This window comes from Choloepus didactylus, chromosome 18, assembly GCF_015220235.1.
Source record: "Choloepus didactylus isolate mChoDid1 chromosome 18, mChoDid1.pri, whole genome shotgun sequence".
NCBI classification, from domain to species: Eukaryota; Metazoa; Chordata; class Mammalia; order Pilosa; family Megalonychidae; genus Choloepus; species Choloepus didactylus.
Genome location: NC_051324.1, coordinates 48,976,431 through 48,993,235, shown reverse-complemented (window position 1 = coordinate 48,993,235; position 16,805 = coordinate 48,976,431). Strand labels below are relative to the sequence as shown.

Below are 16,805 nucleotides of genomic sequence, written 5' to 3'. Positions count from 1 at the left end.
TTAAATGTTTACTAAGCTTGAGTCAAATCCCAGTATTGTCTTGCAGTATCTATCTCTTAGTTCTTTTGCGGATGGGTGGGAGCCAGGAGAAGTGGAGGAGGTGAGAGATGGACATACAATTATATTGCCATTTTCAATTTTCAGCGCTTTCCTTTCACTTCATAACTTCAAAAGAAGTTTTCATTAGGGCATGGAAACTTTCCAGGATTGAACTGCCCCAGTTCAACATGAGATCCAGTCATATCCAGAGGTTCTTCAAAGTTCACAGGGGTCCTCAGTACCCTAGAATGTTGCTGGGGATGGGTAAAGCTGAACAAGTAGAAGAAATATTCTAAAGACAACAGAATGAAGTATATAGATGGTTATTTAGGACTGAGAGCAAAGAATTGGTAGTAGATACAGATTTGTGTTAAGTTATCAGAAAAGAAGTCCATGTAAAAGAAAGCTGGGAATATTTAGTGTCAGATATTAGATGTCCAAAGCTGCAAGTCTGACCTATTAAGTAATGTGTCTTGTTTTCTAAATGTATCCCTTCCTTGGAGTTTTTTATCTAGGAATTTCTTTCTTAGGAGAAATTTAGTCATGAAATGGTAATGCACTTATTTCTACTAGGGACAAGATGTTGGGTGGAGGAATTATAAACTTATTTTGTTTTAGATTTATTTAGCCATACAAAACATGTTTTTCTCTTAGATTCTGGCAAGAAAACTAGCCAATTGGAAAAACATCTGGTGTTGGTTGAAGTGAGGGAATGGCATAATCAGTAAAAATTACTTATAGGAAAAAATACTATAAAAATTTTTTGCAACTTTAACTCTAGATTTTCTTATGAAAATTCATTCTTAATATCTCCCTAAATTTTTCCTCTTACCAAAATATTTAACCTATTACAGGCAAACCAGTAACTTGTGTCACAAGTTCTGTTCAAATCTATGAATTTAAGTAGTTATTAAGTAAGACTGTAAGTCAGAAACTTTTCAACCTTGGAGCTTGTTTTAGTAGTCTTTGCGTATAACAATCACCCTATAACTTAGTGGTCTTAGTGGTTTAAAACAACAATTGATTATTTCTCACAGTTCTTTTAGTTGGCAGTGTGTCAACAGCTGACTTTTCATGAAAAACAGTGGAAGCCAGAGCAGTTGGGTGACATATTCAAAGTGCCGAAAGAAAAAAACCACCTGTCAGTCAGGGGTTCTATATCCATGCATCAAAGGATACTATCAAGAAAGTGAAAAGACAACCTATGGAATAGTAGAAAATATTTGCAAACCATATATCTGATAAAGGTCCAGTATACAGAATATGTAAAGAACTCTTAAAATACAACAACAAAAAGACAACCTAACTTAAAAATGACTAAAGAACTTAAATAGGCAGTTCTCTAATGAAGATATATACAAATGGCCAATAAGCCTATAAAATGATGCTCAGAATCATTGGTAAGTAAGGAAATGAAACTTAAAACCATGAGTTACCATTTTAATTTCGCTAGACTAAGTTTAATAAAAAAGACAGACAATAACAAGTGTTGGTGAAAATGTGGAAAACTGGAACCCTCATGTGTTCATTACTGGTGGGAATATAAAATAGTACTTTGGATAGCAATTTGGCAGTTTCTTAAAAAAGTTTGAACTTACTAATGATCCAGCGCTTCAACACCTAGGAATCAACCCAAGAGAAGTGAAGACATATTTCCACGCAAAGACTTGCATGATATGTGCAAGCAGCATTATTTATAATAGGCAAAAATTGGAAGCAATCCAAATGTCTGTCAGCTGGTGAATGGATAAATAAAATATGATACTCCATATGTGGGAATACTATTTAGCGTTAAAAAGAAATGAACTCCTGATACATGCTACAATATGGATGAGCCTCAAAAACATTAAGCGGAGTGAAATAAGTCAGATTATTATTTGATTCCATTTATATTGGTTCCTTAAGGCTAGGGTTAGACATGGGAATTGGTTGCAAATGGGCAAGAAATGATCTTTCCGGGAGTGATGGAAATGCTCTCAAACTGAATTGTGGTTTTAGTTGCACAACTCTTTAAATTTATTTAAAATCATTAAAATGTACCCTTAAAACAGGCGAATCTTATAGTATGTGAATTATATCGTGTAAAAACTGCTGCATACAGATGAAATTCCATGACAGTGAAAACTTAGAAATCATTACAACTTTTTGATTTTTAAAAAATTTATTTTTGAGTGATTTTAGACATGCAGAAAAATTGCAGAAATTATACAAAATGTTCATGTATACCTTTCATCCAGCTTCTGCTATTGTTAACAATTTATATAACCATAATGCTGTGATCAAAACCAGGAAAATAGCACTGATATACTATTAACTTAGATAAACTATTAATTAGACCTTATTCTAATTTCAGCAGTTATTCCACTGATGCCTTTTTTGTTTGTTTGATTTTTCTTTTTTTATTTTGTTTTTTAGTTTTTTTAATTTTTGTGTTTGTCCACTAATGCCTTTAAAATTTTTTTTTTAATTATAGAAGTTGTAGGTTTGCAGAACAATCATGCATAAAATACAGTTTCCCCATTTACCACCCTTTTAATAACATCTTGCATTGGTCTGGTATATTTGTTACAATTGGTGAAAGCAGGAATTTCATCCATGGTTTAACTTAGGGTCACTATTTGGGGCATACAGTTCCATGGATTTTTTAAAAAATATTTATTCTAGTAATTTATATACAACCTAAAATTTCCCTTTTAACCATATTCAAATATATAATTCAGTGCTGTTAATTACAGTCACAATATTTTGCTACCATCACCACCATCCATTACCAAAATGTTTCCATTATCCCAAATAGAAACTCTGCACATTTTAAGCATTAATTCTCTACTCCCTATAAAACATGAATATAGATCAAATTTTTTTAGCTTCCTGTTTCGAAGTTGGTAACTTTTACTCCAATTTAAGCAGTAGGGGTCACTGTTGAACAAGTATTTATTTCTTTCCATTTTCTTCCTTCGAACTATCTACCTATTTCCATCCAGACCCTGGGTTTAAAGTCTCCTAAAAGTTTCTTGGATCTTGTTTGTGTGCTAAGAATTTAAATTCATCATGTTAGTAAACTAATCCTCAAAATGTGCCAAACTGAGATTCTTTTTAAAAAGGTGATCAGAGAAAGTATCAAAGAATATGGTCATAGAGATGAAAAGTAGAGTATGGGTTACGAGAAGTGGGGGAAGGGGCAATGGGGAGTCAATAAGAAATGAGTGTAGGATTTCTGTTTGGGGTAAAGGGAAATTTCTAGTAATGGATGGTGGGAAGGTGATGGCATTGCAACATTGTGAATGTGATTAATCCCACTAAATGGAATGCTTGGGAGGGGTTGGAATGGGAAGATTTATGCTGTATATATGTTTCTACAATTGGAAAAAAGAGACAGTCTAAATAGATAATGACAATTAAATGCCATAGATGATCCTGGATGAGCTCTCAGAGGAGAAGAGGCTCAAAAGGACACAATTGGGACATAAGAAAAAAATGAAATATAGAATGTAAGCTTTATATCAATGTTAATTTTCTTGAACTTCTTAACTACACTTAATGTGATTACATAAATGAATATTCTTGTTCATAGGAAATGTATATGTGAACTATATTATTTGTTCAAGGATGTGTGCAACTTGCTCTCATATTCAGAAGACAGAGCAATAGATGATAGATGATACACAGGGAGGGACGGAGGGAAAGAAAGAAATGGTAAAGTGACAAAATATTAAAGTTGGTAGATTGGGGTATCGGTGGAGGGGGTTTGGGGTATGTTGGAGTTCTGTGTATGGGGTTTGTATTATTTTTGCAACTCTTACTGTAAGTTTGAATTTATTTCAAAAATTAAAAAATATATAAATAAAAAGGTGATCAGAAAGGTTAAAATAATAGCAAAAATATGCTTGTTAATTCAGGAACCCTCTTAGCTGATGTAATTACAATTTGGAAAAAGTGATTTGTAAGCCATATTCCTCAGCTAAATAATCCATCGAAAAACAATTACAGTTTTATACAAAGCAACAATCTGTGCTAATTTATGACTTTGATTTTTTAAAACTTGAGTACTTAAGAATGTCCACCCTAGAAGTCAAGACTGTTGCAGTGTCTGCTTGCTTGTTTAGGTGATGGTAGTCCTACCTTGAAACAATTATACTGGGACAGAACAGTGCAATTGCTCCCATGTTGTTCACCTGACCACTTTCTTATAATTGTGGATACGTTGTAAAAATACATGATGAGGAGAGGCGGGGCAAGATGGCAGACTGGTGAGCTGTATGTTTTAGTTACTCCTCCAGGAAAGTAGGTAGAAAGCCAGGAACTGTGTGGACTGGACACCACAGAGCAATCTGACTTTGGGCATACTTCATACAACACTCATGAAAACGTGGAACTGCTGAGATCAGCGAAATCTGTAAGTTTTTGCGGCCAGGGGACCCGCGCCCCTCCCTGCCAGGCTCAGTCCCGTGGGAGGAGGGGCTGTCAGCTCCGGGAAGGAGAAGGGAGAACTGCAGTGGCAGCCCTTATCAGAAACTCATTCTGCTGATCCAAACTCCAACCATAGATAGACGGAGACCAGACACCAGAGAATCTGAGAGCAGCCAGCCCACAAGAGAGGAGACAGGCATAGAAAAAAAACAACACGAAAAACTCCAAAATAAAAGCGGAGGATTTTTGGAGTTCTGGTGAACATAGAAAGGGGAAGGGCAGAGCTCAGGCCTGAGCTCAGGCCCTGAGGCGCATATGCAAATCCCGAAGAAAAGCTAATCTCTCTGCCCTGTGGACCTTTCCTTAATGGCCCTGGTTGCTTTGTCTCTTAGCATTTCAATAACCCATTAGATCTCTGAGGAGGGCCCTTTTTTTTTTTTTTTAATCCTTTTTTCTTTTTCTAAAACAATTACTCTAAGAAGCCCAATACAGAAAGCTTCAAAGACCTGCAATTTGGGCAGGTCAAGTCAAGAGCAGAACTAGGAGAGCTCTGAGACAAAATGCAATAATCCAGTGGCTGAGAAAATTCACTAAACACCACAACTTCCCAAGAAAAGGGGGGTGTCCGCTCACAGCCATCATCCTGGTGGACAGGAAACACTCCTGCCCATCGCCAGCCCCATAGCCCAGAACTGCCCCAGACAACTCAGTGTGACGGAAGCGCTTCAAATAACAGGCACACACCACAAAACTGGGCGTGGACATTAGCCTTCCTGCAACCTCAGCTGATTGTCCCAGAGTTGGGAAGGTAGAGCAGTGTGAATTAACAAAGCCCCATTCAGCCATCATTTCAGCAGACTGGGAGCCTCCCTACACAGCCCAGCAGCCCAGAACTGCCCTGGGGGGACGGCACTCACCTGTGACATAGCACAGTCATCCCTCAACAGAGGACCAGGGGGTGCACGGCCTGGAAGAGGGGCCCACTTGCAAGTCTCAGGAGCCATACGCCAATACCAAGGACTTGTGGGTCAGTGGCAGAGACAAACTGTGGCAGGACTGAACTGAAGGATTAGACTATTGCAGCAGCCTTAAAACTCTAGGATCACCAGGGAGATTTGATTGTTAGAGCCACCCCCCCTCCCTGACTGCCCAGAAACACGCCCCATATACAGGGCAGGCAACACCGACTACACACGCAAGCTTGGTACACCAATTGGACCCCACAAGACTCACTCCCCCACTCACCAAAAAGGCTAAGCAGGGGAGAACTGGCTTGTGGAGAACAGGTGGCTCGTGGACGCCACCTGCTGGTTAGTTAGAGAAAGTGTACTCCACGAAGCTGTAGATCTGATAAATTAGAGATAAGGACTTCAATTGTTCTACAAATCCTAAAAGAACCCTATCAAGTTCGGCAAATGCCACGAGGCCAAAAACAACAGAAAATTATAAAGCATATGAAAAAACCAGACGATATGGATAACCCAAGCAAGCCCAAGCACCCAAATCAAAAGACCAGAAGAGACACAGCACCTAGAGCAGCTACTCAAAGAACTAAAGATGAACAATGAGACCATAGTACAGGAGACAAAGGAAATCAAGAAGACCCTAGAAGAGCATAAAGAAGACATTGCAAGACTACATAAAAAAATGGATGATCTTATGGAAATTAAAGAAACTGTTGACCAAATTAAAAAGATTCTGGACACTCATAGTACAAGACTAGAGGAAGTTGAACAACGAATCAGTGACCTCGAAGATGACAGAATGGAAAATGAAAGCATAAAAGAAAGAATGGGGAAAAAAATTGAAAAAATCGAAATGGACCTCAGGGATATGATAGATAATATGAAACGTCCAAATATAAGACTCATTGGTGTCCCAGAAGGGGAAGAAAAGGGTAAAGGTCTAGGAAGAGTATTCAAAGAAATTGTTGGGGAAAACTTCCCAAATCTTCTAAACAACATAAATACACAAATCATAAATGCTCAGCGAACCCCAAATAGAATAAATCCAAATAAACCCACTCCGAGACATATACTGATCACACTGTCAAACACAGAAGAGGAGCAAGTTCTGAAAGCAGCAAGAGAAAAGCAATTCACCACATACAAAGGAAACAGCATAAGACTAAGTAGTGACTACTCAGCAGCCACCATGGAGGCGAAAAGGCAGTGGCACGATATATTTAAAATTCTGAGTGAGAAAAATTTCCAGCCAAGAATAGTTTATCCAGCAAAGCTCTCCTTCAAATTTGAGGGAGAGCTTAAATTTTTCACAGACAAACAAATGCTGAGAGAATATGCTAGCAAGAGACCTGCCCTACTGGAGATACTAAAGGGAGCCCTACAGACAGAGAAACAAAGAAAGGACAGAGAGACTTGGAGAAAGGTTCAGTACTAAAGAGATTCGGTATGGGTACAATAAAGGATATTAATAGACAGAGGGGAAAAATATGACAAACATAAACCAAAGGATAAGATGGCCGATTCAAGAAATGCCTTCACGGTTATAACGTTGAATGTAAATGGATTAAACTCCCCAATTAAAAGATATAGATTCGCAGAATGGATCAAAAAAAATGAACCATCAATATGTTGCATACAAGAGACTCATCTTAGACACAGGGACACAAAGAAACTGAAAGTGAAAGGATGGAAAAAAATATTCCATGCAAGCTACAGCCAAAAGAAAGCAGGTGTAGCAATATTAATCTCAGATAAAATAGACTTCAAATGCAGGGATGTTTTGAGAGACAAAGAAGGCCATTACATACTAATAAAAGGGGCAATTCAGCAAGAAGAAATAACAATCGTAAATGTCTATGCACCCAATCAGGGTGCCACAAAATACATGAGAGAAACACTGGCAAAACTAAAGGAAGCAATTGATGTTTCCACAATAATTGTGGGAGACTTCAACACATCACTCTCTCCTATAGATAGATCAACCAGACAGAAGACCAATAAGGAAATTGAAAACCTAAACAATCTGATAAATGAATTAGATTTAACAGACATATACAGGACATTACATCCCAAATCACCAGGATACACATACTTTTCTAGTGCTCATGGAACTTTCTCCAGAATAGATCATATGCTGGGACATAAAACAAGCCTCAATAAATTTTAAAAGATTGAAATTATTCAAAGCACATTCTCTGACCACAATGGAATACAATTAGAAGTCAATAACCATCAGAGACTTAGAAAATTCACAAATACCTGGAGGTTAAACAACACACTCCTAAACAATCAGTGGGTTAAAGAAGAAATAGCAAGAGAAATTGCTAAATATATAGAGACGAATGAAAATGAGAACACAACATACCAAAACCTATGGGATGCAGCAAAAGCAGTGCTAAGGGGGAAATTTATAGCACTAAACGCATATATTAAAAAGGAAGAAAGAGCCAAAATCAAAGAACTAATGGATCAACTGAAGAAGCTAGAAAATGAACAGCAAACCAATCCTAAACCAAGTAGAAGAAAAGAAATAACAAGGATTAAAGCAGAAATAAATGACATAGAGAACAAAAAAACAATAGAGAGGATAAATATCACCAAAAGTTGGTTCTTTGAGAAGATCAACAAGATTGACAAGCCCCTAGCTGGACTGACAAAATCAAAAAGAGAGAAGACCCATATAAACAAAATAATGAATGAAAAAGGTGACATAACTGCAGATCCTGAAGAAATTAAAAAAAATTATAAGAGGATACTATGAACAACTGTATGGCAACAAACTGGATAATGTAGAGGAAATGGACAATTTCCTGGAAACATATGAACAACCTAGACTGACCAGAGAAGAAATAGAAGACCTCAACCAACCCATCACAAGCAAAGAGATCCAATCAGTCATCAAAAATCTTCCCACAAATAAATGCCCAGGGCCAGATGGCTTCACAGGGGAATTCTACCAAACTTTCCAGAAAGAACTGACACCAATCTTACTCAAACTCTTTCAAAACATTGAAGAAAATGGAACATTACCTAACTCATTTTATGAAGCTAACATCAATCTAATACCAAAACCAGGCAAAGATGCTACAAAAAAGGAAAACTACCGGCCAATCTCCCTAATGAATATAGATGCAAAAATCCTCAACAAAATACTTGCAAATCGATTCCAAAGACACATTAAAAAAAATCATACACCATGACCAAGTGAGGTTGATTCCAGGCATGCAAGGATGGTTCAACATAAGAAAATCAATCAATGTATTACAACACATTAACAAGTCAAAAGGGAAAAATCAATTGATCATCTCAATAGATGCTGAAAAAGCATTTGACAAAATCCAACATCCCTTTTTGATAAAAACACTTCAAAAGGTAGGAATTGAAGGAAACTTCCTCAACATGATAAAGAGCATATATGAAAAACCCACAGCCAGCTTAGTACTCAATGGTGAGAGACTGAAAGCCTTCCCTCTAAGATCAGGAACAAGACAAGGATGCCCGCTGTCACCACTGTTATTCAACATTGTGCTGGAAGTGCTAGCCAGGGCAATCCGGCAAGACAAAGAAATAAAAGGCATCCAGATTGGAAAAGAAGAAGTAAAACTGTCATTGTTTGCAGATGATATGATCTTATATCTGGAAAACCCTGAGAAATCGACGATACAGCTACTAGAGCTAATAAACAAATTTAGCAAAGTAGCGGGATACAAGGTTAATGCACATAAGTCAGTAATGTTTCTATATGCTAGAAATGAACAAACTGAAGAGACACTCAAGAAAAAGATACCATTTTCAATAGCAACTAAAAAAATCAAGTACCTAGGAATCAACTTAACCAAAGATGTAAAAGACCTATACAAAGAAAACTACATAACTCTACTAAAAGAAATAGAAGGGGACCTTAAAAGATGGAAAAATATTCCATGTTCATGGATAGGAAGACTAAATGTCATTAAAATGTCAATTCTACCCAAACTCATCTACAGATTCAATGCAATCCCAATCAAAATTCCAACAACCTACTTTGCAGACTTGGAAAAGCTAGTTATCAAATTTATTTGGAAAGGGAAGATGCCTCGAATTGCTAAAGACACTCTAAAAAAGAAAAACGAAGTGGGAGGACTTACACTCCCTGACTTTGAAGCTTATTATAAAGCCACAGTTGCCAGAACAGCATGGTACTGGCGCAAAGATAGATAGATCAATGGAATCGAATTGAGAATTCGGAGATAGACCCTCAGATCTATAGCTGACTGATATTTAATAAGGCCCCCAAAGTCACTGAACTGAGTCATAATGGTCTTTTCAACAAATGGGGCTGGGAGAGTTGGATTTCCATATCCAAAAGAATGAAAGAGGACCCCTACCTCACCCCCTACACAAAAATTAACTCAAAATGGACCAAAGATCTCAATATAAAAGAAAGTACCATAAAACTCCTAGAAGATAATGTAGGAAAACATCTTCAAGACCTTGTATTAGGCGGCCACTCCCTAGACTTTACACCGAAAGCACAAGCAACAAAAGAGAAAATAGATAAATGGGAACTCCTCAAGCTTAAAAGTTTCTGCACCTCAAAAGAATTTCTCAAAAAGGTAAAGAGGCAGCCAACTCAATGGGAAAAAAGTTTTGGAAACCATGTATCTGACAAAAGACTGATATCTTGCATATATAAAGAAATCCTACAACTCAATGACAGTAGTACAGTCGGCCCAATTATAAAATGGGCAAAAGATATGAAAAGACAGTTCTCTGAAGAGGAAATACAAATGGCCAAGAAACACATGAAAAAATGTTCAGCTTCACTAGCTATTAGAGAGATGCAAATTAAGACCACAATGAGATACCATCTAACACCGGTTAGAATGGCTGCCATTAAACAAACAGGAAACTACAAATGCTGGAGAGGATGTGGAGAAATTGGAACTCTTATTCATTGTTGGTGGGACTGTATAATGGTTCAGCCACTCTGGAAGTCAGTCTGGCAGTTCCTTAGAAAACTAGATATAGAGTTACCATTCGATCCAGCGATTGCACTTCTCGGTATATACCCGGAAGATCGGAAAGCAGTGACACGAACAGATATCTGCACGCCAATGTTCATAGCAGCATTATTCACAATTGCCAAGAGATGGAAACAACCCAAATGTCCTTCAACAGATGAGTGGATAAATAAAATGTGGTATATACACACGATGGAATACTACACGGCAGTAAGAAGGAACGACCTCGTGAAACATATGACAACATGGATGAACCTTGAAGACATAATGCTGAGCAAAATAAGCCAGGCACAAAAAGAGAAATATTATATGCTACCACTAATGTGAACTTTGAAAAATGTAAAACAAATGGTTTATAATGTAGAATGTAGGGGAACTAGCAATAGAGAGCAATTAAGGAAGGGGGAACAATAATCCAAGAAGAACAGATGGGCTGTTTGGCGTTCTGGGGATGCCCAGGAATGACTATGGTCTGTTGGTTTCTGATGGATGTAGTGGGAGCAAGTTCACAGAAATGTTGCTATATTAGGTAACTTTCTTGGGGTAAAGTAGGAACATGTTGGAAGTAAAGCAGTTATCTTAGGTTAGTTGTCTTTTTCTTACTCCCTTGTTATGGTCTCTTTGAAATGTTCTTTTATTGTATGTTTGTTTTCTTTTTAACTTTTTTTTCATACAGTTGATTTAAAAAAGAAGGGAAAGTTAAAAAAAAAAAAAAGAAGAAAAACAAGGAAAAAAAAAAGATGTACTGCCCCCTCGAGGAGCCTGTGGAGAATGCAGGGGTATTGGCCTACCGCACTTCCATGGTTGCTAACATGCCCACAGACATAGGGGACTGGTGGTTTGATGGGTTGAGCCCTCTACCACAGGTCTTACCCTTGGGAAGACGGTTGCTGCAAAGGAGAGGCTAGGCCTCCCTATGGTTGTGCCTAAGAGCCTCCTCCCGAATGCCTCTTTGTTGCTCAGATGTGGCCCTGTCTCTCTAGCTAAGCCAACTTGAAAGGTGAAATCACTGCCCTCCCCCCTACGTGGGATCAGACACCCAGGGGAGTGAATCTCCCTGGCAATGTGGAATACGACTCCCGGGGAGGAATGTAGACCTGGCATCGTGGGACGGAGAACATCTTCTTGACCAAAAGGGGGATGTGAAAGGAAATGAAATAAGCTTCAGTGGCAGAGAGATTCCAAAAGGAGCCGAGAGGTCACTCTGGTGGGCACTCTTACGCACACTTTAGACAACCCTTTTTAGGTTCTAAAGAATTGGGGTGGCTGGTGGTGGATACCTGAAACTATCAAACTACAACCCAGAACCCATGAATCTCGAAGACAGTTGTATAAAAATGTAGCTTATGAGGGGTGACAATGGGATTGGGAAAGCCATAAGGACCACACTCCACTTTGTCTAGTTTAGGGATGGATGAGTAGAAAAATAGGGGAAGGAAACAGACAGACAAAGGTACCCAGTGTTCTTTTTTACTTCAATTGCTCTTTTTCACTCTAATTATTATTCTTGTTATTTTTGTGTGTGTGCTAATGAAGGTGTCAGGGATTGATTTGGGTTATGAATGTACCACTATGTAATGGTACTGTAAACAATCGAAAGTACGATTTGTTTTGTATGACTGCGTGGTATGTGAATATATCTCAATAAAATGAAGATTAAAAAAAAAAATACATGATGATATATCCCCTTGTTAGTAGAAAACTAGATTACCTAAGGAGAGCAAAAGTTTGAACAATCACTTATTCCACAACTATTATATCCAAAATTCTTCACAGACTTGGTGTAATCTATCATAGTCTTAATCTAATTGGTCCTGACACCCTTTGTATTCTTGCATGAGAAATCATGCAGCTGAAATAGCATGGATTCAGCTGCAATAGTAAAATATCTGAGGCAAATATATTGCTTCTATGAAACATTTGGATGTAATAGCATGAACTGATACAGAACTGTAATTTCTTGAGTACTGAAATCCTCAATCTACTCTATCTGGTTCATTGGTTCTCAGACTTTAGGGTGCATCTGTATCATCTGGAGGGATAGTTAAAAACATCCTGCTTTTCCCCCTACCCCAACCTCAACCCAGTTTCTGTAGATCTGAGGTAGAGCTGAAGAATTTTTCCAACAATTTACCTGTATTTGCTGATGCTGCTAGTCCAAGGACCACTCTTTGAGAACCACTGCAAATTTGAAGTAAGATACTTGTGTGTAGAAGGAAGGGTGGGGTGGGGGGGTGTGTAAAGCTGGACAAGTGCCCTGTATACATGGTGTTTCCCAAATCCTACCAGTCGCTGTCTGTTCCTTTTCCCCTTCATATACATTCATATTCCTACAGAGACAAAAATATTTAGTCTATGTAGATTGAAGCAGGGAGAGAAATCAGCTGCTGAGTGTGATTTTTTTTGTTCAGTTTTATATCTAGAGTTGTAGAAGTCATGAGAACAACTTCTAGGAGGTTCATTTTTAATTAATATACATCATATATTCAAGTGAAATATATATTACATTTAATAAAATATTTTCGAGTATAGAGGATAAAGAGCTTAGCATTTCTAATATAAAAATGATTGTCTTACTTTTTGTGGATTTGAGTTGGGCTTGTTCTAGTACATTGGGTCTTTAGCGATATTGTTTTACACTTAGAGACTTCCATTTTTCCCAAAGAACTCAAACTTAAGTAAGGGTGTTGTTTGCTATCCAACTCTGAATAGTCTCCTCAGCTCTTGTCTTACTAGCTGTCTTTGCAAGGCATTATTTGTATCAGCAACCTTTAATTATTCAGCTTTTTAAATACATTACAACTTCTTCCTGCATTCTTACCTGCTATTATACCCAGAGAAGAATGTCCATGATGGAGTATAGTCTTAGAAACTGTTGTTTGAGAATCCCAAGCTTGTTTAGGAGGAAATGTGATGGTTTCATTTTGAAAAGCTGCCTTATAGAGGAAGGGTTGGATCTTTTCCCCGTAGCTTCTACTGCTTGGTAGATATTTAGGGAAATGGATTATTCTTTGATAGCTTTTTTCTTTTTAAGAAAATTGTATCAGGCAATAGCATTGCTTCCGTTGTAAGATAGTCTGTTTCCTGCACTGAAATTTGCTAGATGATCCAACATTGAGTCTCCAAGTCCTGTTGTTTCTACTTTAAAAATCCCTCATCTCCAATTTCTTTCCTTCCTTCCTGCCTTTCCTGCAATCTTCTTATAATTGGACTATAATTCTAGTACATTCCTAACGAATCTCCTTGCCACCAGCCCAGAGTTTAATTTCTTTAGGTTCCTCTTCCCTGTAGTATTGTTTAAAATTCTTTATCATGGTATACAAGTTTCCCTCTTGACTTAGCCTCACTATCCATTTACCAGTTCATTCAGCAGATACTGAGTTCCTGCCATGTGTCAGGCTCTGTGCTCAACCTTGGAAATGTGAAGGCAAACATGGTAGGCATTGCCCTGTCCTTACAGAGCTGTCCTTTTAGCTATTTTTAACTATCCGCAATTGAGGGGGAAATACACACACACACACACACACACACACACACACACACACACACACACTACACACTGCTTCCCCTCCATTACTTATTCCACTCTGAATCTCCATGAAATGCCTTTGTCTGACTCCATGTTTTTTTTTTAATTCAGTTTTATTGAGATATATTCACATACCATATAGTCATCCATGGTGTACAGTCACCTGTTCACAGTACCATCATATAGTTGTGCATTCATCACCTCAATCTACTGTTAAGCATTTTCCTTACACCAGAAAGAATCAGAATAAGAATAAAAAATAAATGTAAAAAAGAGCACCCAAATCATCCCCCCTCATCTCACCCTAGTATTCATTTAGGTTTTGGCCCCATTTTTGTACTCATTCATCCATACACTGGATAAAGGGAGTGCGATCCACAAGGTTTTCACAGTCACACTGTCACCCCTTGTAAGCTACATTGTCATACAGTCGTCTTCAGGTGTCATGGCTACTGGGTTGGAGTTTGGTAGTTTCAGGTTTTACTTCTAGCCATTCCAATACATTAAAACCTAAAAAGTGTCATCTATATAGTGCATAAGAATGTCCACCAGAGTGACCTCTTGACTCCATTTGAAATCTCTCAGCCACTGAAACTTTATTTCGTTTCATTTTGCATCCCCCTTTTGGTCAAGAAGATGTTCTCAGTCCCATGATGCCGGCTCCAGATTCATCCCTGGGAGTCATATCCCATGTTGCCAGGAAGATTTACACCCCTGGGTGACTCCATGCTTTTATACATATTATCTCCTCTTTCTTTCCTAGTAAATATCTGTCCTTTCTTTAACACCTGGTTTCAATATCACCTCCATCCTTTGTTCTCAAATACCTCTTATCATTTATCTCTAATAATAAATTATTTGCTTATATCTGTTCCCTTTTTTGATCAGGAGCTGCTTAAGAACAGAGATAATATCTTGTTTTCTTTGTATTCCATCATCTAAGAAAGTGCCTGCAGCTTACAAAATGTTCTGTAACTGTTCATTGAGTGAAGTTAAGAGATAGCAGGGACCAAACATATTTGCTTTTTGCTCTCCCTTTATTGGGCATAGATACTTGGTGTTTTGTTTGTTTGCTCCTTTTTTTAGAGAAGTTGTGGGTTTACAGAACAACCATGCATAAAATAGCAGACTCCCATATACCAACCACCCCAGCACCAATACCCTGCATTGGTATGAACACCTGCCACAACTGATGACAGCACATTTTCTACAATTGTACTGTTGATTAAAGTCTACAGTTCAACTCAGGGTTCACTGTTTGTGTAGTGTGGTTTCATGGATTTTTTTTTTAACATTTTTATTCTGTTACCATGTATGCAATCTGACATTTCCCCTTTTAATCACATTCGGATATATGTTTCAGTGCTGTTAATTGGGCTCACAATGTTGTGCCACCGTCACTACCATGCACCATCAACACATCTCCATCACTCCAGTTAGGAACCCTGCACATTCCAAGCTTCAACTTCATTTTCCCCATCCCCTGGTATTCTGTATTCTAGATTCTGACTCTTATAAGTTTGCTTATTATAATTGTTTCAAATCAGTGAAATCACACAATATTTGTCTTTTTGTGTCTGTCTTATTTCACTCAACAGGATGTCTCCAAGGTTCAGCCATGCTGTTTCATGGATCAGGACTTCATTCCTTATGGCTGAATAATATTCCACTGCATGTACATACCACATTTTATTTACCCATTCTTTGGTTGATAGATGCTTAGGTTGCTTCCATCTTTTGGTAATTGCGAATAGATACTTGTTTTTGTATGTAGTTTACTAAACAAGCTTACAGTCATGTTCCTTTTTTGATGGCTCTGTCTAAAAGTACCCATTGTGAGTAACTTGATTAATTTGTTAAATGATTACTTGGGTGCATCAAGAATGCTTATGGTGGTGGCTATGAAGCATTATGGGTTTTCTGCATGATGTATAAAACATGAAAGAGAATGTTACCTCTCCCAAGTTTCTCAATACCTCCCTGAACAAGTAAATGTGAAGGAAGTTTGAGGAATTATCTTATTATTTTAATGGCATTTTAAAAGTCACTCTGTAGTGATGTGACCTTGAGCAAGTAAACCTCTTTACTCAGTTTCCTTATCTGTAAAATGAAGGTAATAGGGATGGTTTGAGGATAAAAAGCATTGATGTGAAAAACATTTAAAATACTACCTGGCATATAGTCATCCTTCTGACTGTTATCTGTTCTTTTTCTGTGAAGACAGGGAATGCTTTAAATGCTTCAAAGATGTTTTTCAGCCTGAAGGGTCTCTGAAAATGTGACTGGCTTATAACATTCACTGTACTTTCCTCTCTGCTAAGAGGGTTGCTTCTAAACTGTTTAGTCAAACATAATAAAATGTTAAGTAACACTTGACACAGTGATCTTGTTTTTGCAGATGTTCTCAAACAACGATGAAGCTGTAATCAATAAAAAACTTCCCAAAGAACTCCTATTACGGTAAGTCTGTGTATGCTAATTTTATGGGGTGTTTTTCGTATGTGTATATTGTATTTGCATGTTTTTAAATTCTGATCATTTCTCTATTACTGGTATATGTCACTTGTCAGAGGTAAATTTATTCTGCTACATTAATTGTAATTTTATTTTGTCAGTAAACTGATTACGTATGTAATATTTACTGATTGCTTTATTTATCAATTTTAAAACAATTTTACTCTATATTTTCTAGATGTGAATGAAGATATTCAAAAGTTTAGTAGCATTTTTCTCCCTCTCAACTTGTACCTATGTATAATTTCTTTTACTAGTTTTCTCTTTGGCCTATTCTTGTATATACTATGAAAGAGATAGTATTTTTTTAATCTTATTATAATATTGAGTCTTCTGAGGAGTGGT

The 16,805-nt window shown here is 37.5% G+C and overlaps 1 protein-coding gene across 1 annotated transcript in view; it reads left to right on the top strand.

Annotated features, from left to right (window-relative positions):
• FBXL20 (F-box and leucine rich repeat protein 20) overlaps positions 1-16,805 on the top strand; it is a 114,344-nt gene that overhangs the window by 30,980 nt on the left and 66,559 nt on the right. The window contains exon 2 of the mRNA XM_037807986.1: positions 16,345-16,406. Within this exon, the coding sequence (XP_037663914.1) occupies positions 16,345-16,406 (62 nt within the window). The remainder of the gene's footprint in view (positions 1-16,344; positions 16,407-16,805) is intronic.